The sequence below is a fragment of the Lissotriton helveticus genome, chromosome 2_2, assembly GCF_964261635.1.
Source record: "Lissotriton helveticus chromosome 2_2, aLisHel1.1, whole genome shotgun sequence".
Lineage (NCBI taxonomy): Eukaryota > Metazoa > Chordata > Amphibia > Caudata > Salamandridae > Lissotriton > Lissotriton helveticus.
The window spans coordinates 98,503,309-98,530,131 of NC_136060.1; the positions used below are offsets into that span (position 1 = coordinate 98,503,309).

At 42.4% G+C, this 26,823-nt stretch overlaps 1 protein-coding gene across 1 annotated transcript in view; it reads left to right on the forward strand.

The window, feature by feature from the left end:
• The window catches only part of SGCZ (sarcoglycan zeta), a 4,560,311-nt gene that overhangs the window by 3,979,936 nt on the left and 553,552 nt on the right, over window positions 1–26,823 (forward strand). Inside the window, exon 12 of the mRNA XM_078678949.1 lies at window positions 7,704–7,826. Coding sequence (XP_078535075.1) covers window positions 7,704–7,826 — 123 coding nt within the window. The remainder of the gene's footprint in view (window positions 1–7,703; window positions 7,827–26,823) is intronic.

Consider the following 26,823-nt stretch of genomic DNA (forward strand, 5'->3'; position numbering starts at 1 on the left):
GTCTCTGATTATGACACACTATATTCCATCACTGTTGAATGGTTATACTGTCCATGGATTTCCAGTTGGAGGTGTTTACCTGCAAACTAAGTGCAATTAGGAGGTCTACTCATTTTCCCATCATTTTATTGTGAGACCATAAATAGTATAAACCACCAAAGAAAAATGTGTCTAATGAGTATGGTGTAGAAATGTCCATAATAGACCCAATTGTAGCCCACAACTGTAATGTTGGTTAAAATGGAATTTTTCCACCGCCCTCTTTTTGGAGAAGATGCTCTAATACCTTCAGGTCGAGTTTGTGCTATATAAAACTGCAAAAAAAACTAAAAGAAGTCTCCTCTGTATCATTCTGTTAAATACATTAATTCACAAAGGTTTCATATGAAGTAAGAAGCAGTTGTCAGGAGTAATGTATTATTAAAATACAGCAAGATGTGAGGGTGTGATGCCAAAGGATGTTGAGTTCAGTGCAGATTAGCATGGAACACATCTCCAAGTTAGACAAATGGTGAGTCAGATTTTTACTTAAAAAGACATAATCGATTTTGTTGTGAGAATTATGTGGGGCAAAAATAAAACAAATATATCCATTGAGTGCAGGTTTGGTTAATCTCCAGGAGGCTAATGGAATGGTGTAGAAATGCCCGTAATAGGCCGAATTGTAGCCCAGAACTGTAATGTTGGTTAAAATGGAATTGGATTCTTTTTCCACAGCCTTCTTTTTGGAGGAGACGCTCTAATACCTTCGGGTCGAGCTTGTGCTCTATAAAACTGCCAAAGAAATGCTGAAAAAGTCTCCTCTATATCTTTCTGTTAAATAACTTCATTCACAAAGGTTTCATATGAAGTAACAAGCAGCTGTCAGGCATCATGTATTATTAAATCTCCAGCAAGATTTGAGGGTGTGATGCCAAAGGATGTTGAGGTCAGGCAGACAGGAGCATGATCCTAAATTAGCGTGTAACCAATCTCCAAGATAGTCAAGTGTTGAGTCTGATTTTTACTTAAAAAGACATAATCGATTCTGTTCTGAGAATTATGTGGGGCAGAATAAAACAAATATATTCATTGAGAGCAGGTTTGGTTAATCTCTAGGAGGCTAATAGGGCGTCTTGTGTTAAAGTGTGTATGAATGGTTTGCATTCATTGTTTGGAATGAACCATGCAGTGGAATGTCAATCCAGAAAAGGGTCAAAAACTTGGTTACAATCATCACCTAATACAACATTCTCAGTGGAGTACTGTGTAATCTTGTGAGAAATCTCCAAAAATACGGGTCTGCATGAGTGGGGCTATAGACATTCAGTATTGTAAAAATAATGTAATCTATTTGAAGTTGGACTAAAACCCACCGACCCTCATCATTGTTCTCTTAAGTGATGAGTAATATATTGAGGATTTTTTGACAAACTATGACCACTCTATCCGTATGAAGTACAGTAGGGGAAAATATAGTTCTCCCACTCATTGTTTCTTGAGTTTAACAATATCTACTTCAGTAAGGTGTGTTTCCTGAAGTAAGGCCAGGTGACATTTCAAGTGTGAGAGGTGGGATAGAATTTGTTCATGTTTGATATGATTATTTAAACTTTTGATGTTCCAGGATGGGATCCTGAGATTCATTGTTGCGGATAACATTAGCAAATATTAAGATAATAAATAACAATTGCAATCTTAAGCAAATGGATAAACAGGAGGAAAGACAGTAAAGAGAGAAGGAGAAAAGTGTAAAAACCAAGGAAAAGAAGAAAATAAGATCGAGAAGAGAACCCCAAAAGTGTAGGTAGAACCAGCAGGCAATACAGGGAAACAATTTCTTGAGTAATAATATTCACATAAAAACAGAAAAAGAACACCCTGAAGTATAAAGGGGGTATGGAACACCTAAAAAAGATGTGCAAGTACCAGCTCCGGCGAACAGTAGGAATAGGTACCAGAATGCAGGAATACCAGAGGATAACAAACAATGTACAAATAGGCAGATGAAGAAAAAGTGCAATAAACAAGATTATAGAAAGCAATTAACATGGAAGCACACATCAAAAATTGAATTAACCAAATCCTGAACTTACCACAGATGACAGGAAAAAGGAGGTCGGTGGCATTAATTCAAGGATAATATAAGGGCTGGGAAGAGGAAAACAAATCGAGAAGTCTACTGAACACTTTATATCTAAAGCAACAGTAAGGTGTGTTTCCTGAAGTAAGGCCAGGTGACATTTCAAGTGTGAGAGGTGGGATAGAATTTGTTCATGTTTGATATGATTATTTAAACTTTTGATGTTCCAGGATGGGATCCTGAGATTCATTGTTGCGGATAACATTAGCAAATATTAAGATAATAAATAACAATTGCAATCTTAAGCAAATGGATAAACAGGAGGAAAGACAGTAAAGAGAGAAGGAGAAAAGTGTAAAAACCAAGGAAAAGAAGAAAATAAGATCGAGAAGAGAACCCCAAAAGTGTAGGTAGAACCAGCAGGCAATACAGGGAAACAATTTCTTGAGTAATAATATTCACATAAAAACAGAAAAAGAACACCCTGAAGTATAAAGGGGGTATGGAACACCTAAAAAAGATGTGCAAGTACCAGCTCCGGCGAACAGTAGGAATAGGTACCAGAATGCAGGAATACCAGAGGATAACAAACAATGTACAAATAGGCAGATGAAGAAAAAGTGCAATAAACAAGATTATAGAAAGCAATTAACATGGAAGCACACATCAAAAATTGAATTAACCAAATCCTGAACTTACCACAGATGACAGGAAAAAGGAGGTCGGTGGCATTAATTCAAGGATAATATAAGGGCTGGGAAGAGGAAAACAAATCGAGAAGTCTACTGAACACTTTATATCTAAAGCAACAATAGGGAAGGAGACAATGGCATTATATGAAAATGTAATCAGAGCCTAACACCTAAAATGAAGAATCATAAGGTCATGCATGAAAATATAAAATGTGGCAAAAATCCATATCTTCATGGACATGCTGATGAATGAAGTCTTGCAATTTGTTTGGATCTTCAAAGGTATAGGATCTCTCTTTGTAAGTGGTGTTGATGAAAAATGGGTGAACCGAGTCATATCTAATATTAAGGACTTTCATTGAGGATGCAGTTGAAGAAAACGTCTCCTTCAAGCTAAAATTGCATTAGAGGCATCCTGTGAAAAAAAACCTTGTTCCATATCACTGTAAGGTCCCAAGTTGCTTGGCTGCAGAACGAACTTGCATTAAGTCTGCAAACTGTAAAAAGAGAATAGTTATACATCTTAGAAGTGGAACAGATGCTGTTGAGAATGTTTTGGGGCCTAGACAATGGGCTCTTTGAAAGCTGAGAGGACTAGCATCTTGTAGATGTATAATTGAGGGAATAGTCTTTTGAAGAAAAGCAATCCTGTTGGAACCTTCTGAGTTTTCCGGAATACCATATAGCCGAAGATTGTTCCTCCTATTCCTGTTTTCCAAATCCTCAGTAGTTCTTTTGAGCTGCTCTATTTCCTTTGTCAAATGGTTCACATCCAGAATGGAATACTCCACATCACTGACTTTTTGTTCAATGGTAGCAATGTGTTGGTTGTGGGAGGACCATTTTCCCTCAATTCATTGAAGAGGGGGAGCAGTCTCCCCTCCCCCGTAATCACCAGCACCTTCTGTGAGGAATGACATATAATTAGAAGCAAGATCACTTTGATTAGATTTATTCTTAATAAAATATTTATTGGAGCAAAAGAGAGGTGGAGCAGCTGTCTTCTGTTTCCAAGATCGATACAAGCAGTAAAAGAGAAGTGTAATCCAGGTTTAGAATAACAAGCGCAATAGTGAGGTCGGCAAAGGAGAAAAGTAATGTAGGAGAGCAAAAGTGTTTATATATCACCATGCAAGAAGCTCATTCCCATTAATATATTCCATCAGTGTGATATAATAAAAATTAGCAGCCGCGGCCGGCAGTGGGAGTAAATGCAGGGTGGTGCAGGATGGGGGGTAGTAATGTATGGATTACGGAGTTTTACAGGTAAGTAAACATTTAAATAAATAAAACGAATTTCGTTGCGCGCACTGCATCCCATTTTGGGATGCAGTGTTACTCAACAAAATTCGCTGTCGGCTGCGGCTAAAAATTAGCAATGCATGTAACTATGGCTGCTCCTCTGTGGGATGCTAGAACCAACTAGTAGTTCACAAGCTCTTTAGAGTGCTATCCAGGACATATTTGATATGCATATATAAGCAACCAAACAGAGGTGAGTAGCGCGTAACCAGTAAAAGAAAGAAAAATATGAAATCATTCCTCGTGACAATGCTTGAAATACCCCTCAGAGAAAGAGGAGCCTGGGGTGGCGGCTTGTCATTATGTGCCCAATCCAATATTAAAAAAATAAAGCCAATGCCGCACCAAATAGAATGGCAAACAGTCTCAAGAAGTGGTGCCCATCTTCCAAAACTACATTTGACAAAGAGGAAAGAAAGCAGCACAAGGAAAAGCTGTGCTCTCGTAAGTCTGCCAGAGCTGCTTGGGAGCCCCAGAGACTGGTGGAGCAGCGTCTGACCAAGCCCCTGGTAACCTGTATCCTAAGTAGCTGAGAGGTAGAACAGTATGGGCTTTAATGGGATTGGGGTTGTTCTACACAACTTCATTGTGTTCTCAGTCACAATTGTTTGCTTCCTTTGATCAAGATTGTATATGTAATCATGATTATTAATCCTATCTATATTTAATTCAAGTGCAAATAAATCATGATATATTACAATGTTGGGTTCTTTTGTACCTTTCTAAGTAACTTAACCATTTCGGGTATATTTAGATATTAGCTTTTGGTATAGCATATTGTCCTGGACCTTAGCTCCTGATTTGTGACAGTATAACTTATGAAAAAATAGATAAAGTAAAGAGGTGCCATAACTTTGTAATAGAGGTGAAATTCAGGAATAGTCTGTATGTAGGTCATTGCCTTCGAATACAATGACAATAGCATTTTCTGTCACCTTCACTGCTGGACTCCTCTTTCATCTTATATCTCATCATTCCGAAATGAATTAAATCTTGGACTTCAGCATGTGTTTACTATGTATGTGATCCTCTAATACCATGCTTCCTCCTTTGGAAGGTAACACCACATACCAATACTGCAAATATCAATACTGCAAGGTGTGGTATTAACTGAGTGCAGTATTACCACTCAATACTAAATTCCACTTCCCCTCATTAGAATGTCAGACTACACCTTCCGGAGAGCAGACTGGAAAATAATCACTACTCAGAATGATGTATGCAAGAGTAGTTGATGAGAGTGGTGATGCGAAATATAAAACATTCTACATATTCAAGTTCCTTCATGGATATTTTAGCATTTGTAGTTCTCAAGTCCATAATGGGGACAGATCTATCACTTTGGTTCAAACTGGCAAAGAGGGCTGAAATAATTCCCATGTGCCTCTCTGCTTGCAAAATAGGTCCGGTGACCAGCACCAACACCCTTTCAAACTTGGTATGCACTGGTCTTCCATGCAAGGGGGAATTCCCAAAGATTCAGGCCTATTGCAAATGTTTCCGCTCAATTTGTAGTAGGTGTTAAAGCCAACTGCAAGCTAATTTCAGGGCAGATTTATCGAAAGTGAATTCAAGCACTATGTTTTATTTACAAATTTTACTGCTTTAAAATTGCATTAACTCCGTAAGCTTCTAAATCCCTCTGCACACTTCTCAGCAGCAAGCTTGTAGCTAAGTAGCCTGTTGGTACTCAGCCCAACTTCTCCTTGCTAAAATATTCAAACCTACTTTTAGGTTTGAATACATCTTTATTGCATTTTTGGGGCAAAGTAAAACATTACATAAAAAGAGATATTTACAGCACCTTGTCACCCAATCCTCTCTAATTGACCCACCCAAAGGACACCCACCACCAATTAGAACATCACCAACACTCCTCTGTTAATTGTGCTTTCCCGTGCCCCAGTGATGAGTTTTTTCAAGCTCCACTGTATTTTTGTGCAAATAATAATAGTCCAACCTGAATGTGTGTAGCATATTTAGGGCTCCTGGGACATTGTATCTCCCAAAACTCCTTCACTAAGTTATCTAACAGCAGACTGCATTGCTTCCTAAACTCTTGTTCCTTCGCATGGGCTGTTTTCAACTCTTTTTTCATGGTTGGGTTCCACCAAACCCTTCCTGGCACATTGCCTCAGCAGAAATGGCTGCAGTCCCCACTTCAACAGAATACATGTTTCGCTGCCAGGAGGAGGTGAGAGATGATTTATATTTTCTGCAATATAAAGAGAAGATATCTTCAGATGGTGACCCTAGTAGAATATCCTCTGGACAATCTGCCTGTGGGGACACTGTTATATTTTTTGTCATTTTAACCATCTAATAGAAATTTCCAACTGCGGGTATGACCAAATATTAGAACATTGGAATGTTGGGAGCTCCATTGAAAACAATGGAGTACTCTGGGCTTATAATGGCTGGTATAAGCCTGGAGCTCCAACATTCCAATGCTTCTTTGTTCATAGCTCTGGCTGTGAACAAAGACTTCAGGGAGCCTGAGGGGATTCCAATCCCCTCACGCTCCCATAAGGCTTTGTTCTTTTTTGTTAGAACATTCTGTCCAATAGTGGCAGAATGTTCTAATAGCCTTATAGCCCTACGTAGCTGGACTATACCGGCTATTAAAGTCCCTCTCCCTTGCTAAAGGCCAGAGCCACGCTGGAGAGGGCCTTTAATAGCCGGTATAGCCCTCTACGGTGGGCTATAAGGCTATAATATGGGTCAGAAAACCTACACCACTGCGCCACTTTTGCGTCACTTTTCCCATTTTAAAAATGACACAAAAGTGGCACAAGGGCCTTGTAAATAAGCCCCCACATATCTAGATTCAGTCTCACCTCTAGTCATAATATCTTGTCGTTGGTCGGCACCAGGTGTAATGGTGAACTCTTGCTCCCATGCTACCTGAAATAGGAGGAGAAACTTTTCTGTTAGGTCTCTATCTCTATCTATCTTCCAGTAGCCCATGTTGATCTGGGCAAAGGGGTTTTCTTTGTTCCCCTCTCAAATTCATCCTTCAGTATTCTGCAACCCGCCTCCCTCCACCTAATCAAGTCCCATCCGTCTCATTCCGAGGAAATTTCTTTATTACCCTTAAGGGTGTAAACAAGGAGCGATAGGTAGTCCACACCCTCTGCACCCATATTTCACAGACTCTTAAAGTCAGTAACTCATTATTTTCAAATTCTTTACACTGCAATTTCTCTTTGCATGTGTTTAATATTCTCAATACTGGTTCTTTTGACATATTTATTATGTTTTTATGCATACCTCTCTGATACCCAGCAAATTATTTTTCTTTTATATTTGCTCTACAGCTGTTCACTAAACGCTTCTGAAAAGAAAACTTGTGTTCTTACCAACAAATCGAACTGTGCTGTGACTTGAAAAATATCAGTTCCTCTAAGGGGCTGCCTTTTGAGAAATGCTTTATTAAAAAGAGATTTCGTTTTTATCATTGAAGTCCGAGGCACTTTTTCCCATTGGCCTACTTCAGAAATTAATACCCAGCTTAAACAACCTAAGTTATCTCACAGAAGGCCATGAAATGTGCTGGGTTCATATTGGTGTATCTAAAGGTGACATGTTAATGTTGTATTTTGATAAAGTTACACAATGTTTATATGTTTCTCTTTGTATGTGTGTAGGAGCCGATTCAGTCGAAGCACAGTGTAAAAGATTTGAAGTGAGAGAAAGTGAAAGTGGAAAGGTTTTATTTTCTGCAGACGAGGAAGAAATCACTATTGGTGCTGAGAAGCTAAGAGTAACAGGTAACATGTCACTATAAAAACAATATTTTTATAGAAAAAAATGTGTTCGATCTTTATTCAATGTATTAATTGGTGATTGCTCCGGATAGGGACATCTTGAGATATCAGCAATATGAACATGGATTTATTGGGCTCTCCCAAAAACACACTTTTCGGTAAATTAAGAATATCTAAAAATGTGGCATAATTATTTCTAGACAACTGCCTTAGTTCAGTGTTCGTTATCTTGAAAGCGGTGTATGTAAAGTTGACCTTTGCATACAACACAACTTTAAAGTGAACACACTTGCTGCTAAGTATGCTTGTATTACTGCAGGATGCAAGATGATCTAATCTTCTTTTATTGGATTCTGAGGATGATTGTTCTGCACTACGACGTATCTTGCATGACATTGCAAATGTTCAGTCTTATTTTATTTAGTGTTGCAAATAGTATGCATTGCACTGATATATGAAGTTAGCACATTAATGGCTTCTTAAAAATCGATATTACCTTACCTCGTCATCAGTCAACTTTATTTCGTGCCAATGAGCCATAAGAGTGCTCTTTGCCAAACAAAATATTTACTTAAATACATCGTAAATACAATTCTCAGATCATGCCAATATTTAAAACAGTCATACAGCATCAGTTGTCAGAAAAGCTACCACAGTGCTCAGACAAAAGCCAAAGGAAAAAAAACCTAAAAAAGGCCTTAGGAGTATTACCCTACCTATAATTCATCTTTGAAGTATAATCACAAATAATTGCATTATTTACTTCTGATTGTACAATGAGCCAAATCTCCCTATGTCTGCTGGGCCAAAACGTGGACATTTTTACCCTCCTCTGTTTAATTCACGCACTGACAGATCGTCAAATATATATATATATATATTTTTTTTTTTTCTGAAACATGTGCCACACATGTAATGGCTTGTACAAAATCAGTCCAAAATGGAGCAAAGAAAAGAACAATCAAGTGGAATTATGTTTTCCTCCAACTGTCAATTTCCACTCAAAACAAAATCACTTAGCCAGATTTTAAAGTTCCTGGGTTTAATTTAGATGAACAAGTCAATTTGGAAAAATCTTAAACCACATTGGTAGAATGTAACACTCACAAAAGAATGTAATGGTATTTAAAATTCACCTCTAGCGTAGAATATATTATCATCATCTTCCTGTAGGCGCAGTTGTTCATTGTACATTGACAAGCGATGCATTCGGCCTCTCCGTAAAGACGTTTTGCATTTAGATATGGTAGGTTTTAGTAATTGAACATATATATTCATAAAACAACGCTTGTAGTTGTCTTGAATATTATTTTACTTTCTTTTCATTTAATATTCTTATTGAAGATATTTTATTCACTCTGCAGTTACTACATTGGTCTCTTTTTTATTGACCAGCGCTTCAAGACAAAGCTGTTACAGTGTTGGAGCCTTGCATACTGTTTCAGACTGATAGCGTTCAGGCACATTTAGAGCGAAAAGTTTTCTCATTTGTATGTTGGCATTTCTCGTGCTAATTACGGCATTCTTGCTCTCCCTGGTGTATATGTCTTTGTGGTACATTTGGTGCCACACTCCGCCATTGAGCAGATCAAACAATATGGGGCCATATTATCAAGAAAGGGCGATACATTACCGCTGCTTTTATCGGCAGGAAACTGCCGCTAAAGCGTCGATAATGGGCTTGATAATATGCCCTTGTGAATTCCCATAGAAGCCCAGGTTCCGGTGTTAACCTGGGCTTCTATGGGAATTCACAAGGGCATATTATCAAGACCATTATCGCCGCTTTAGCGGCAGTTTCCTGACGATAAAAGCGGCGATAATGTATCGCCCTTTCTTGATAATATGGCCCATGGTGTCTAAGGGAGGCTCTTTGAAAATGAGTAAATGGGTATATTGATAGACAGTCGGGGTATGACAGAAATAGTGTAGTCAAAAAATATCCGCTTATCCCGCCATAAGCTATCCAGTTTGCCTTTGTGCAAGGTTTGCATTGGCGCTCCAGCAAAGAGAAGACAATGTTAAGGGGTAAAGGGCTGTAGTGACTGTTTACCATAGGGCCCTTTCCATTGCACCTGTATAGTTTCAAGCTGGAGGCACAAAATCTTATAAAGTTCAATATATATTTCTAGCATGACGTTGTTTAACAATCTATTCCTTTCCTTTTTCCCTTTAATACAATACAATACACTTATTTGACATCATACAGACATTGCCAGAGTAGGTAATGTGTTTATATTCACAGTGTAGCTAGCAAAGCGACAATTACCAATGTCATTTTCACCTACGATGATTCTCTTCCAGTTTAACAGGTTTCAACAAACTTTGAGTTCCAATGATGCCAAAGCAGTTCTTGTCTGGTACTATGATAAGAATAATTTTTTCCTATTATGTGCTATTTTTTTCAAATAATGTTATATTTTTTATACAAATATTCCAAATATGGTGATTATAGTTCAAAAGATTTTTCATATTTTTTTTCAAGTCTTCAAGGACCTCAGGATGCCAAGACGTTTCGTTCTTGGCACGGGTTGCCTGTGACATTCCTCAAAGCCATTTTTACCATATAATTTCTTCACAGTTACTAGTGATTTGTAGAGATTTGTTTAGATCAGGGATGCTAGAAACTGGTTTTCTGGTTTGCCAAGATATTCACCTTGTCCAAGCAGGACCCACAATCCTAGTCAGGGTAAATTACAAACACATCCTACATTAACCTATGCTCACCCTCTGGTAGCTTGGCACAGAGCAGTCAGGCTTAACTTAAGAGGCAATGTGTTGAGTATTTCTGCAACACTTCAAACAGTAATACAGTGAAAACAGCACAAAAAGATCACACACCAGTTTAGAAAAATAGATTGTGATTTTATAGATAATAGAAGACCAGACCAAACATCCAATAAGCAGAAGTCAAGATGTAAACTAGAGATTATAAGCAATAATCGTCTATGGGGTTTATCTCGTCGCAGGACTTCATACCGTCCAAGATGAAGCATGGGCTGGGGACAGGAGCCACGCAAGGCCCCCTGAACAAATGTACCTTGATCCTGGTCCCGAGATACAGAGTGCAGCCGAGCGATGCTTCGTGTCGACCCTGCAATCGAGGTGATGCATTGATTTTCTCGATTGCAACAATGGTGATGAGCCAGTTCTGAAGACAAAACGCCAGTTCTGAGATGCATTGCTTCCTTCTGAATGTGATGCACAGGGTTTCTCCACACAGGTGAAGAGATGCATTGATCATCTCTCCAGCATCCATGGCGATGCAGTGGCTCGGATTCGCCAGCTCCAATGGTGAAGCGCTGGTTTCCAAGTGCAATGCTCCAGTTCTATTCGGGCAACAGCGGCGATGCATCGATTCTGCCTTACACAGCAGGGAATGCGTTGGTTCCATTGCACCAGGATCCAGTTCCAATGGCGGAGGTGATACTTATGTGGGTGGCACTATCTGTGTTGCAGGTCCACTAGTAACATTTACTTTACTGGCCCTGGACACTTGTAGTGCACTCTACTAGGGAAATATAGATGAACTAAATGTCATTTGTGGATAAGTCAATCAAACCATGTTTAGGGGAGAAGCACATGCACTTTAGCACTATTTGGCAGTGGTAAAGTGCTAAGAGTCCTAAGGAAGAAGAATCTGGGAAGGCAATCAGCATTGGCATGGTCTACCCCAGGTCTGTTTTCCACCCTAAAGTCCATTTCCTGTAGGGAAATCGACCACTTCAACAATTTTGAATTCTCATGCCTCATTTGAATTAGCCACCTGAGAGGTCTTTGGACTGTCTGAATCAGGAATCTAGTCCCAAAGAGGTATGGTCTCAACGTCGTCAGTGCCCAGACCACAGAAAAGGATTCCTTTTCAATAGCACTCCACCTTTGTTCTCTTGGAAGCAACCTCGTAGAGGTGAAAACTGCTGGTCAGTATATGCCGTCACCATTTAGCTGTGATAGAACTGACCCTATGCCATGCTGCGAGGCATCTGTATGTAGAATGAATTCCATGGAAATATCAGGAGCCTTGAGCACAAGCACTGTTCACATGGCCTGCTTTAGAGAGTCAAATGCTTTTTGGCATGCTTCCGTCCAAATCACATTTCTGCACTGCTTCTTCCAAGTCAGCTCAGTCAAGGGGGCAACAATGGTGTAAAATCCCTTGACAAGACTCCTGTGGTACTCTTCGAGGCTTAAGAAGGCTCTCACCTTTGTTATGGGTTTGGGGCGCTCCCAGGCCAGGGTAGTCTCTACTGACCACCACATATACTAAGTACACCAAACACTTATGCCCTATCTGGCACTTACTGGCCTTGATAGTCAGACCTGCCTGAATCACTTCCTTCAGGTGAAAAAGTTGGTCCTTCTGGCTGTTACTGAAAACAACTATGTCATCCAAGTAAGCAGCACTGAAGGCCTCTAGACCAGCCAAAACCTGGTTCACCAGCCTCTGGATGATGCCAGCAGAATTCTTTAATCCAAAGGGAATCACTCTGAATGGGTAGTGTCCATTTAGAGTGAAAAAGGCTGACCTCTCTCTGGCTCCTTCTGTTAGGGCAATCTGCCACTACCCTAAAGTAAGGTCAAAGGTATTTTGGAACTGGACAACCCCTAACCTGTCAATCAGCTCATCAATCCAGGGTATGGGATGAGCATCAGTCTTGGTGACTGATTTGAGCCTTCTGTAATCTACACAGAAACTGAGTTCTGGTGCGGTGCCCAATGAGGCAGATTTTGGTTCCAACCCCGCAGGGCTGGACCAGAGCCTACTGGAGTGTTCAATCACGACCATCACCCGCATCTTAGAAACCTCATCTTTGGTTTTGGCCCTCACTTTGTCAGACAGCCTGTAAGTTCTATTCCTGACAGGGAGGCTTTCTCCACATCATGTGTACACAGGTGGGTAGTCCCAGGAGTGAGAGAAAACAGTGAGGAGAACTGGCCCAACAACTGGCAACAGTCCCTCTGCCGTTATGAAGTCTGTGTAGGGGAGGGGTACACACCATCCGCTGACCCATCCATCTCTTTGGAGGCAAAAAGATCAGGGAGAGGTTCACTCTCCTCTTCCTCCTTTCCATCTGTCACCAGCAATATGGTGACCTCAGACCTCTCTAAGCGTGGTTTGAGATGGTTGATATGGAGTACTCTGTGGGTGTGCCTGGTGGTCTTGAGGTCCACCAGGTAGGTGACCTCCCCCTTCCTCTCAACTATCTCATGGAGCCTAGTAAAAAGGTCTTCATGGTCCATAGGCACCATGGGTTCCATCACCCACACTTTCCGCCCAGGCTGCAATTACACAGGGGTAGCTGTTTGGTCATATCAATGTTTCATCACCTCCTGGCTGGCCTGTCAGAAGCTTGCTTCCACAACTTAGCTATTTGCCTCCACAAGGCTAGTATTTAGCTAACTACATGCTGGGGCAGTTCCCAGGGACCTTTCTCCCACACTTCCTTCACCAGACTGAGAGGTCCCCTCACAGTTTGACTATACAGAAGATCAAAGGGGCTAAATCCACCCCCCTGCTGTGGTTCTCTTCTGTGAGCAAAGAAAAGGAATGGCAAGAGGACGTCCTACCTGCAACTCACCTCAGGGCCTCGGGCAGGCCCTTGCTCATACCTCAGAGAGTCTTGGGGAATCTCTCAACAAGTTCATTGGTTTGTGCTTTGTAGGGGGTGGAAAACCTTTAAATAACTCCACACTCCTTCCACATTGGCTGCATATAAGCACACATGAAGTTGGTGCCCTTGTCAGACACCATTTCCTTTTGGAAACCCACTCTTGTAAAAATCCCTATTGGTGTATTAGCCACTGCAGATGGTCCTTAGAGGTATGGCCACTGGGTATCTTGTGACATGGTCCACCAGTTATAGGATAAACGTGCTGACAGAGGCTGCCGGGGGATCCATAGGCTCTACAAAGTTGATGCCCACCCTTTAAAAGGGGATCCAACAACAGGCAAGGCATTAAGGGGGCTTATAGCCTCTGGCTTGTCTTCCACCTGGCCAGGCATGTCAAGCAAGTTCTACAGACATTATCTGAATAAATCATCATCCTAGGCCACTAAAAGTAGGGAACAAATCTGGGAAAGTCTTGTCCTGCCCCAGATGTCCTACCAGGAGTATCTCATGAGCCAGCTCAATTGGGAATGCCATGTAGCATTGGGGAATGACCAGTGCCATTGTTGCCTCATACACAGGTGCCTTAGGCTCACTATACAGGAGGTCTCCTTCCCAGTAAATCTGGTGATTCCCAGAGGTATCATATGATGCCTAGGCTTCGGCCCGTTGCCTCATGCCCTCCAGGGTTGGGCATTCCTTCTGTGCTTTGCTTCCCTGCTCGGTCTCTCTTTTACTTACCAACCAGCAAGTTTAGGCAGATCACTAACGGAGGCAATGTCCTCCTCAGTGGGTTCTGGGATGGCCTACTCTGGAACCCATCCACCTCAGCTGGGAGACATTCAGGGCAAACACAAAGAGATTATGGACAGAGCATTGAAACTCTTCAGACACTCACTCCAGTCACAGATCTGGGTTGAATTCATCATCGTTCTTTAGCTCAATTCGCCACCACAGTTAATACCCCGCCATATGCAAATCAGTCTTGATCCTGTTCTCCTTGGAAACAATCCAGCCCAAACTGCCAAGCTAGGTCTTCCCTGGCCAGAATCAAGCATCCTGGGACCAACTTGTGGGCATCACCCCTCATCACCCAGGCAAGCTTAAATCCAGTGGCAAAGTGAGCTAGGGACCCACGTCTGGGCAAACCTTGCCAACTTAGGGCAAACAAAGCAAACACAAAGAGATGATGGGCAGAGTGCTGATATCGTCAGACACTCACCCCCAGTCACAGATCTGGTGTGTTACCCTGAAACCAGTCCCAGGATCCTTGGTTAATAGAGATTAGCAGATCTAGGAATATGAGCTCTTTGTCAGACAACCATTTCGTGAAGTGTAGGTACAGGTTCAGAGTGTTGAGCCATTCATAAATCTCTGACAACTGTCTTCTGTTCCTTTCCAGAACATGAGGATTTCATCTCTATAGTGTTCCCATGTAATGATGTTAACTTGAAAGGGGTTGGCTATAGTGAAAATATTCTGTGATTCAAAGTGAGCCATGTACAGGCAGGCCTGGCTCAGAGCGAAGGTACTTTCCATGGAAGTACCTTGTATCTGATGGTACAGGTGTGTTTTTTTTACTAGAAGAAGTTGTACTTTAGGGCTACGGTAACACAGTCCATGATGAAATTCACCAGGGTGGTGGTTGGGAGTGTAATCTTTCTCAGACGGTTGTCTATGACTTCGATTGTAGCATCCTCGGGGATATTCGTGTAGAGAGCCTCCACATCGAAGGTCATCAGAAAGGTGATATCCTCTGCGTTGGCCGTGTTTGTGACACAAATTGAGTGCATCCGTTCTGGCTTTTAGGTAGTATGGTATGGTTGTGGACTAGTGGTTGTAAATAGTAGTCACAAAATTGGCTCAATGGTTCCAAAAGTGATCCAATTCCTGAAACAATTGGTCTGCCGGAAGGTGGATGTGTACTCTTTATGTAACTTTGGAAAAAGATAGAAGTATGGTATCTTTGGAGATATGTGTAGCAGAAAACCAGCTTCATGTTTGCACATCCATCCTTGTGTTCAGCTTCATTGACGATTAATTTGTTTCGTGTCAGCAGAATTTTAGTAGGGTTTAATTCCCATTTCTTGTAATACCTTGTATCGGCCTATTGACGCAGGCATTCTTGATCATAGTCCGTGGTGTTCAGGATGACTGTCGCTCCCCCTTTGTCGGCTGGTTTTATTACTATAGTCGGGTCTTCTGTGAGTATAGAGAGACCTCCCCTCAATCTCAATTGTAAGTTGGTATACAGTTTTGTTGGTCCCAGTCAGTTGACATCCTTTAATACAGCTATTTCAACTGTGAGGATCTCACTTGGTATCATGGCAGTCATAGGGGCAAATTCTGAAGGGGTCCTCAGTCCTGAGTCTTGGTGGTCAAGTCTTTATTTGTCTTGTAAGTAAGACCTAAATCTTTACTGCCTGAAGAATTGATAACGCCCCAAATTACCGCATAAAAATCAACGTGACGCACAAAAAATTCAAAACACAAACCGCCAAAAAGTTACGATGCCCCGAATCGTTATACAAAAATCAGCGACAACCAGCAACAGGGCTGCAATTACCATGCATCATGCGGGAAAATGCAGGGGCGACTCTTCCACAATGCAGCACATACACATAGCAATCACAGCACATAAACATTGAGGGCAATGTGGTACAAATTAAAACACCTACACCACAGGACAGAGGATACAATTTGTGCTGCTTGTGCGCAGTAACTGGCCACTGATATCTGGCATTGCATGACACTATGAGATGATAATGTACGAGTACGACCACACATCCGTCATGTAGTCGAAATTTCCATTGTCTGCCATCAAATAGCCAGCTCCACCAAAACAGTCATAATGTACATTGTCATGCAGTCTGTATGTAAACATCTACAAAGCGTCAACATACATGGGACATTCTTATAACCTGCATCACCCCTTTACATTGCAGATGGACAATACTACCCTACTGCAGAGCAGACCACAAATTTAATCAGTGATGATGAAGAGGACAACCTGCATATTGCTGTTGCCTCATATTCTTTTGCTGGTTATAGATACTTTGGGCACTGTGCCACTGCTATTCAGTGCCACAGTGCAAGTGCTCCCTATGGTAAACTGATGTATGGATTAGTGAATCCATGATTGGCTGGTTTTGGTTTACTTGCCAGACCCTAGTACAGGGCACTAAGTGTGTCCAGGGCTTGTAAACCAAATGCTGCTGGTGGGCTTGCATCACTGGTTGTGCCACCCACAGAGGAAGCCTGTAAAGTGTGCCTCAGGTCTGCCATTGCAGAGCCTGTGTGCCATCTGGTACTGCCATGCTGACTGGGCAAGTGCACCCTCTTGCCAGTCCCTAAACCTTCCCTTTTCTGCATATTAGTAACTCCTATGGTAGGCCCAAGGGCAGGGTGCATTATAGGTAAAATGTATGACATACCCGGATGTGTGTGGCATGTCCTAATAGGGAATTACAGCCATTTTTGGTTTTTACTATTGCAAGGCTACCTGTCCCCCATAGGCCAGAAGGGGCAGTTTGATTATAACACCTTATAATCCTAACCGACTTAGGGAACTAGGTAGAAATTCGAGTTTAGTATGTCTGGAGTTTGAGTGACAGGGGCTGGGGGATTCCAGGAGACAGGATGAGTCAGCACAGTGCTGAATAGAGCTATCTGCATGTAGATGGGTGGGGGGAGTTGCACCTGGGACCTGAATAGGGCTGTACCTACCTTCCACAATGCTGGCTCCACCTCCTGTGGTACGTCTGATGTCCCTGGCCCACACTGTCAAAGGAAATAAGTAGTCTTGACAACATAGTGCTCCAGGACTGCACCGAACTGGTTTGGACTGGTTACAGGGCCCTCTGCCTTCAGAAGACAAAGTATTTGCTAGTATAAATATGGGGACCCAGACCTAAGAACTTTAGATCACTTTTGGGAAACAAGAAGAACCTTTGCTGAGGAGAGGAACCAGGGAGAAACTGAAGGAGGAGACTATGCCTAAGCTTAGTGCTGTTTGGGGGATTAGCCTGCAGTGGTTGCCTGACTGCCAAAGAAAGGAGAAAGGAACTTTGTGCTACTTTCATCAACTTGTAGAGGATCTCCAAGGGCTTGGAAATTGAGCGTGCCTCCTGCTGAAGTCTCAGGGATAACAAACTTCACCAACCAGCTCCCCCGAGTTCTTTGAAGTGCCTACTGTTGTGCTGGACCTTCTGAGGGACTGCGTGTCGCAAGGAGCTGGAAGTGCAACTCACAAAGAAGAAGCATGACGCCGCCACAGCCACTGTCGTCGTATCACTGAAGAAGGGTGTCACCGCTGTCCCTGTCGCATCCCATCGCAGAAGCGCCTCGCATCATCCTAGAGGTGTTGCAGCAGACTCCGTCGCATCACCGGAGAAGTGTGTCGCCGTCGCAGCTGTTGCATCGCATCACTAAAGCACCTCACGTTGCCGTCACAGCAGATGCCGTTGCACCACCGGAGAAGCATGTCACCTCCGCAGCTGTCGCATCGCATCACCCAAACACCTCGCATCACCAGAGAAGAGTGTTGCATCGCAGCAGACACCGTCGCATCACCAGAGAAGCATGTCGCAGGGCCTGTCGCAGCTCAGAAGATTCATTGAGTCGCCGCATGGCCTTTGGGCATGCAGGCATCATTGTAGCAAGAAGAAGAAGAAGGCATTTTGTTTCATTGCACCAGATCTTCATTGCATCATGGCGTAGCAGGCCGCATCGCCACGGAAATGCAGTAAGAAACCGACGCATCACCTCCCCACATGGCGAAGAACCGACGCATCACCGTCCCCTACGCAGCAGTAGGGAACCAATGCATTACCGTTCTTGCGTGTAAGGAACCGACGCATCACCTTCCCTGCAACACTTTGGCTGTATAGCGTTACGCATCCAAAGGTACATTGAACTTAAAGTGTCGCATTTATCATCTAAAGACAACTAAGCTATTTCTACCATTTTTAAAGTACAGTTTTGTGGTTACGTCTATATAAAAATACGTCTTTTTTATACTACAACTTGTGTGGTGTCAATCTGTAGGGTAGTCACTGGGTTACTGTATGTGTTCACAAATGCTTTACACACTGCCTCTAAGAAAAGCCAGTCTGCCCGTGCCAAGCTACCAATGGGGTGAGCAGGGGTTATTTTAGGAGTGTACCCCCTTACCCTGACTAGACAAAAGGGTCCCTATTTGGTCAAAGGTACCTTCCTCTGTCAACTAGGGACCCCCCAAATCTAACAACCAGTCAGTCTGAATATGTCTTCTTTTGGGGTGGGGACAAAACTCAAGCCTTTGTGAAGTACAGCCAATTCATCATCTGTTAACATACTATCTAAGATGTTGACAATCAGTTTTTTTGGCTGTCTAGCTCCTGGCTAGTTGTTAGTTCTCAGCGACCTGCCAATGGACCTGTTTCTGATTACCTCTTCTTCTTCCTCTGCATCTTCCCATGCCCCTGCCTCTGCTCCAACAAGTTGGAGGGGCTGGAGGTTGGAAAAAGTGCTGAAATGTTTGTTTTGGTGCAGCGAAGCCCGGGTCCCACATAGGTGTGGGGCAGTGAATGAAGAGTTATGGTATCCATACATTTGAGGTGGAGGTAGTAGACCTTAGTGGCTTCTGTTAATCCCCCAACTGTTGTTACTGGATTCGCTGTCTGAGGAGCGATTTGACTTATACGATGAGGTTGAGACTACCTCAGATGAAATATCACTTCCTGGTGTTTGCTAGTCTTCCTTGATATAGGAGTATAATCTTCTGATGTCTTTCTGTATTTTCTGTTGCATCAGATAATTTTTGTGATCATTCATTTCTGTATTCATTTCCACCAAGCTCGTCTTGAAGGTAGAAATGCTTTTTCCTGCTCTTAGGGCATTTTCTGCTGTGTTAATCAAATGATCAGTGTGTCTAACAGGCATTTGGCAATACTGATGATTAGAACCAGCCAATCACAACTACACTTCCAGGCTATTTGGCTCCACTCCCGTTTAAATAATATACCCTGAAGGAAGAGGCGAGGTGCTGTAGTCACTAGTAGTCCATTTGGTGCTATGTTAGCTCTAGTGTATTCCGTCATTAAAGCACCGTGAAGTGCTATCTTTACCTCACAAATGACAGTGTACATGTCGTAGCCGTTTTGTTTCGACCCATATAAAATTCTTCAAGGTCTTCATCAGGGAGGACTAATTGGTAGCACCTACATAGACAGATAGGGAAACATAAATTTTAAAAAAAACAGCCGAATGTCTAGTACACAGTGGGTCATTTGTGCTTGTATGCATGTTGCCAATGTGCTCTCCATAGGGAAATCACAACATAGAAAAGATATTGAATTGGCGTAATTAACCTTCAATGTATGAGGCCTGTGCACCATAGTAAGATAAATGTTCCGTGTGTATATCCATAGAAAGAAACTGAATTTTGCACTACTACAGGAGACACACCTTGTGAAACCTGAGCTTGGGTGCTATCCAGAAGTGGCAAGTGCAGACTTACATCACAAGTATACTTGGCCTACATGAGGTGAGTCTCATGGGTCCAACCAAGTGTTCAAATCACACTACTTTAGCACTAAAGAGACAATTTTGGCAACATTTACTTCTGGAGTGATACCTGGATCATACCCCAATAACAATTCTGAACATTTATACTCCTAACAATTCCCACATCAGTTTCTATTCATTCTGACATGGGTTGATATTATGCCGTTAGTAATGGGAGGTGATTTTAACAGAATGAAAGACAAAGCATTGGATAGGTCTAGATCCACTCTTAGTGGGATTGATTACTACAAAATTGACATGTTAAGAAGGACTCACACATCACAGAAACACAGTAGGAAAGGCACTCACTCATAAGGGAGTACTACTAAATTTGCACAGTATGTGACTTTGTACCTCAGACTGGATATGATCTTGTACTCTAACCACCTAGCCTCAAAATGAAACACACTGAGTAAGATGCTGAGTTAAGACTATCGCTCATAATAACCCATTGGCTGTAGCAGCTTTGTGGAGTAAGCATCACTGGTATATAGTGAACTGGAGGTCTGAAGCCACTGCCCTGATAGATGCTGCATTCAAGGGACTGATAAGGGTTTAAATCGCCTTTTATTTTCAAATGAGCGATGACATGGAGGGGAATGCACTGGTGGAGTAGAAAATATTTAAGTGTTTATCAGGGCAATTTTAAAACAACCTGTCATGTGATCAAAGCCTTAAACAGTGAAATCAGAAACCTGGAACAGAAGAAGAAAAACCTTGAAATAAAACTCCTTAGCGATTTAGGGATTGCTGTGGAAGTTAATCATAGGAAGGTACACTACATGACTCAATTGAAGACCCTTGCTTGTTCAACTATAGACAGTAGAAGGCACATCAATACCTGGAAGAGGACAAGTCATTCTGATTATTGACACATCTGACCTAGTCAGATATCAGCAATTCCCCATAGCAGTTCTCAAACCACCTACAGGAGCCGTAGTTCACACTCTAGAAGACCTATTTTCAGTTTTGAAAGAATATTATACAATATTATATCCACAAACATGCAGTGAACAAGTGCATACTTTATATGACTACATAGGAGATGCAAGTGTACAAACCCAGTCTGCGGAACAATCTAAGCATTTACTCTACAGGTGATTAAACTGCTGACTACTGGCAAAACAGCTGGTAGCAATGGAATTCCATCAGAGTTCTATGCCACATATTTGGACCTCATTGGCCCACAACTGTTTGAGTTATACTCAGTATCTAAAGCTGTGTGCCCAAAGAATCAGACTATTTATCACAGCAGTAATACCTAAACCTTCAAAAGCCCCCCAATGTCACTTCATGCCAACTGCTGTTACTGGTAAATCTGGTTCTAATCAAACTATTTGATAACTGTCTGCTGAAATTCAGGCTGGTCTAACCCATCCGGGTAAGAATGGGTTTTTTACATGTAGGTACATTTCACCAAATATTATATGACTGTTTATCATCACTCACAGCTTAATTAACAATGACCTTGAGGCACCAGGTGCTCCAATTGATATTGAAAAAGCCTCAAACAATCAGGGTTATGAATATTTCGGCTGTACTGTGTTATTGTTGATATTATCACTCTACACACATCCAGCTGCTAGAGACATGAAAAGTAATGTGCTATTGGAATAATACAGTGATGTGTGCAGCACTGGTTCTCCCTATCATTCCTCAAGTTTTTTATTGCAATGAAGCGATTTGCAAACTGTTATGATAATGTTATAAGAAGATAGTGGACAAGAGAGTGGCAAGCTGGCATCATGCAAGTGATTTCCCTCTGTGCAGATGATATATTGTTGTATTTGAAGGATGAGAAAATCAGACTTAGCTGGTTGATGCCTATATCAAGACTTTGGGTGCTTTGTCAAAACGGGTGATGAACAGAAAAAAATTGTGTATTTTTCTACTTCTGAGATGTCCACAAGTGACCCAACAAAACCAAATGTGCTACCCCGGAATTGTGAGGAACCCACTTTCAGATACCGAGTTTTACAGAGATACAGAGATGTGTACAACTTTATTGAAGAAATTATCTGTCACACAATGCAATGTGTGAGAAATGTTAGACCTGTCATCCTTAGGGTGGCCTCCCACCAACTTTTTGCCTGTTACCCTCCACTTTTTGCTGTATCTTTTTGTTGGCTTCAGGACTATGAGCACCACTGCTGAGTGCTAAAGTGCATGTTCTTCTCCCCTAAACATCGTAAAATAGGTGTACACCTGATTGGCATATTTAGTTTACCTGGAAGTCCCTTGTAAAGTGGCATACTATATACCAGAGCCTGTCATCTAAATGCTACTCATGGGCCTGCCGTACTGGTTGTGCTACCCACACAAGTAGCCTTTCAAACCTGTCTCAGGCCTGCTCTTGCACGGCCTGTTTGTACAGTTTACTACCACCTCGACTTTCCATTAAAAACCTCTTGCCAAGCCTTAAACTCTGCTTTTATTATACACAGGTCACCCCTAAGGTAGACCCTAAGTTACCCTAAGGGCAGGGTGCTGAGCTAAAATCATTTTTCACTGGTGTGATGCCTATTCCTTTGGTATGTGAGTATGAAAGGGGTAGGCCCTTAAAACTCAGGACCTGGGTCCGTGGGTCAGTACATACGAGGATGGTCTGAGTTTGCAAATATAATATACATATACGATTCTAAATAGAGCCACGGTCACCATTAGATTTGAAACCAATCAAAAGAATATCAAATTATTCATTCCATTCATTATGGCATTTTATTCATTTATAGCCAAGATTATAAATAGCAATTTAAGGTAGAAACATGTAATTATAACATCATTACATTCAATATTAGAAATAGGTGCTCTCTGTGAAAAGGGGAAGGGTAAGTGAATGGGTGAAGGGGACAGAGTAAAGGTGTTGTGACATAATTGTTACATCCAAGTTAAAATGAAAAACCTCTACAAACAAACTAATGAGCAAAGGTTCCCAATTTCACATCACACATAGATAGTGAGAATACATCTCTTATTTAGCTCCTATGGTGTGTCAAGAAAAAGAGGCGTATTTCTACGTTTCGACCCCTGATACGCTAGAAGGGCAATTCACAGCCTCATGTTGGGGTCTTCATCAGGAAGAGGATGGAGAGCCTATAAGGTAATATGAATACACAAATCAGAAATGTTATGGAGGGTGAACAGACGTGGTAACGTTATTTAAGGTAGTGATGTGGATGGTTACCTACATCAGCAAACGGTCATCGAATGTACCGTCCGCAGGGGGGGCTTCCAAATGCTCCGATGAAAACTGAAATACAATGAAATAGGTGCCATCAGGGCCCTGTACTATACTAGATCAAGGGATTATCGGGGGTGGCGGGTAGGGAGACTTACTTTGCGTGCTGGTAGTCACTGGGCACAGGTAGGTCTGTCCTCAAAAGGTATATTTGTCTGTAAAAAGAGGGGAGGCTGCATTTAGCATAATATGTCGTTATGGTGAATAAGGTACAGCAATGTGGCCGATTACAGTTAGGGAGCAATGGTCCCACGTTTTTACCTTACAGGGGTGAGTGCAAAGTCGCCCTGTTGCTCCAACGGCGTGCTGAATCACAAAAGAAATCGCGGTGCCGGTTTATTTTACTGAAAAGACAAAGCGGAACTAAATTCAGTTTACTCGGTCCGCTGGGTACACTGTACTCGAGTAAATGTGGCCGATTGTAATTGCGGGGCGCCCGATCGGCGGTTTGAGTCTGGACATACCTTTTGAAATTGGAACGCGCATTAGCGCTGTCACTTCGTCGGCGTCCTGCATCCGAGTGAACTCGCGGTGCAGGCGCTCAATGCCAGTGACTGCTAGAAGAAAAGGGGCTCGGCCCGCTGGTCCAATGGGATCAGGGCCTGACTCGCGCGCTCCGTGGAGCATCCTTAAAGAGATAGTCTCCCCGTATGGGAAACAGTGCTGGCTAAACACTGATAAGCCAGAGCTGAGTTATGGGTGGTTGTATCCTGAAACCAGATCTCAATTTCTGGCATGTGAAGCACCGGGCAGCGACACCGTGGGTGAGAATGCTTGAAAGTACATTGCCTATGCTTGGGCCAAAGCAGGAGGAGCAGTGGGACACAAGGTTGAGATACAGTTTGTTACACCTCAATACATTTTTAGCCACAATATTAACATGTATAAGACCGGACAAATTCCACATGGGTGAGGATACTTGGAAATACATAGCATACATTTCATTGAATTCGAGAAAACAACAAATGGTACACGGTCCTCATAAATGTCCAGAGCGTGTTATGTGGGGTGTCACATTATTCTTACTGGTAACTTTGCACATGCGTAAGTACATGGGGAGGTAAAGATACAGTAACCCAGGGTCTATTCGGGATTGAGTCCCGCCATCTGCGAGAAACTAGCTTCCAGTTCATTCAACCCCTTGCTTATTGTTTGGAACTTCTGCATCCATTTGCATTCCCTTGTGTCAAGAGCGGCAGCTAGATTACCCCCCCGGGGGCCGAGGGTGATTTTTTCAATTATCAACCAGCCGATGGAGTCTGGTGGATGGTTTTTCTCAGTGAAATGCTCCACCAAAGGGGCCCCTGGAGTTGTACAGCGAATCCGGCTACAATGCTGGAAAATGCGGTTCTTGGCTTTTTGCTGTGTCTGTCCAATGTACATGAGGTCGCATGGGCAAAAAATCGCGCAACACAAGCGGAGTGATTTATGCGATTTTTTGCCCATGCGACCTCATGTACATTGGACAGACACAGCAAAAAGCCAAGAACCGCATTTTCCAGCATTGTAGCCGGATTCGCTGTACAACTCCAGGGGCCCCTTTGGTGGAGCATTTCACTGAGAAAAACCATCCACCAGACTCCATCCGCTGGTTGATAATTGAAAAAATCACCCTCGGCCCCGGGGGGGGTAATCTAGCTGCCGCTCTTGACACAAGGGAATGCAAATGGATGCAGAAGTTCCAAACAATAAGCAAGGGGTTGAATGAACTGGAAGCTAGTTTCTCGCAGATGGCGGGACTCAATCCCGAATAGACCCTGGGTTACTGTATCTTTACCTCCCCATGTACTTACGCATGTGCAAAGTTACCAGTAAGAATAATGTGACACCCCACATAACACGCTCTGGACATTTATGAGGACCGTGTACCATTTGTTGTTTTCTCGAATTCAATGAAATGTATGCTATGTATTTCCAAGTATCCTCACCCATGTGGAATTTGTCCGGTCTTATACATGTTAATATTGTGGCTAAAAATGTATTGAGGTGTAACAAACTGTATCTCAACCTTGTGTCCCACTGCTCCTCCTGCTTTGGCCCAAGCATAGGCAATGTACTTTCAAGCATTCTCACCCACGGTGTCGCTGCCCGGTGCTTCACATGCCAGAAATTGAGATCTGGTTTCAGGATACAACCACCCATAACTCAGCTCTGGCTTATCAGTGTTTAGCCAGCACTGTTTCCCATACGGGGAGACTATCTCTTTAAGGATGCTCCACGGAGCGCGCGAGTCAGGCCCTGATCCCATTGGACCAGCGGGCCGAGCCCCTTTTCTTCTAGCAGTCACTGGCATTGAGCGCCTGCACCGCGAGTTCACTCGGATGCAGGACGCCGACGAAGTGACAGCGCTAATGCGCGTTCCAATTTCAAAAGGTATGTCCAGACTCAAACCGCCGATCGGGCGCCCCGCAATTACAATCGGCCACATTTACTCGAGTACAGTGTACCCAGCGGACCGAGTAAACTGAATTTAGTTCCGCTTTGTCTTTTCAGTAAAATAAACCGGCACCGCGATTTCTTTTGTGATTCAGCACGCCGTTGGAGCAACAGGGCGACTTTGCACTCACCCCTGTAAGGTAAAAACGTGGGACCATTGCTCCCTAACTGTAATCGGCCACATTGCTGTACCTTATTCACCATAACGACATATTATGCTAAATTTAGCCTCCCCTCTGTTTACAGACAAATATACCTTTTGAGGACAGACCTACCTGTGCCCAGTGACTACCAGCACGCAAAGTAAGTCTCCCTACCCGCCACCCCCGATAATCCCTTGATCTAGTATAGTACAGGGCCCTGATGGCACCTATTTCATTGTATTTCAGTTTTCATCGGAGCATTTGGAAGCCCCCCCTGCGGACGGTACATTTGATGACCGTTTGCTGATGTAGGTAACCATCCACATCACTACCTTAAATAACGTTACCACGTCTGTTCACCCTCCATAAAATTTCTGATTTGTGTATTCATATTACCTTATAGGCTCTCCATCCTCTTCCTGATGAAGACCCCAACATGAGGCTGTGAATTGCCCTTCTAGCGTATCAGGGGTCGAAACGTAGAAATACGCCTCTTTTTCTTGACACACCATAGGAGCTAAATAAGAGATGTATTCTCACTATCTATGTGTGATGTGAAATTGGGAACCTTTGCTCATTAGTTTGTTTGTAGAGGTTTTTCATTTTAACTTGGATGTAACAATTATGTCACAACACCTTTACTCTGTCCCCTTCACCCATTCACTTACCCTTCCCCTTTTCACAGAGAGCACCTATTTCTAATATTGAATGTAATGATGTTATAATTACATGTTTCTACCTTAAATTGCTATTTATAATCTTGGCTATAAATGAATAAAATGCCATAATGAATGGAATGAATAATTTGATATTCTTTTGATTGGTTTCAAATCTAATGGTGACCGTGGCTTTATTTAGAATCGTATATGTATATTATATTTGCAAACTCAGACCATCCTCGTATGTACTGACTACTATTCCTTTGGTAGGCCAGCATTGGGAATTCCTTAAAACATTTTTTAACCAGTAATTCCTGATCAGAAAAAAGGAGCTATATCATGGAATGGTGATAATACATCCTCTGTAGT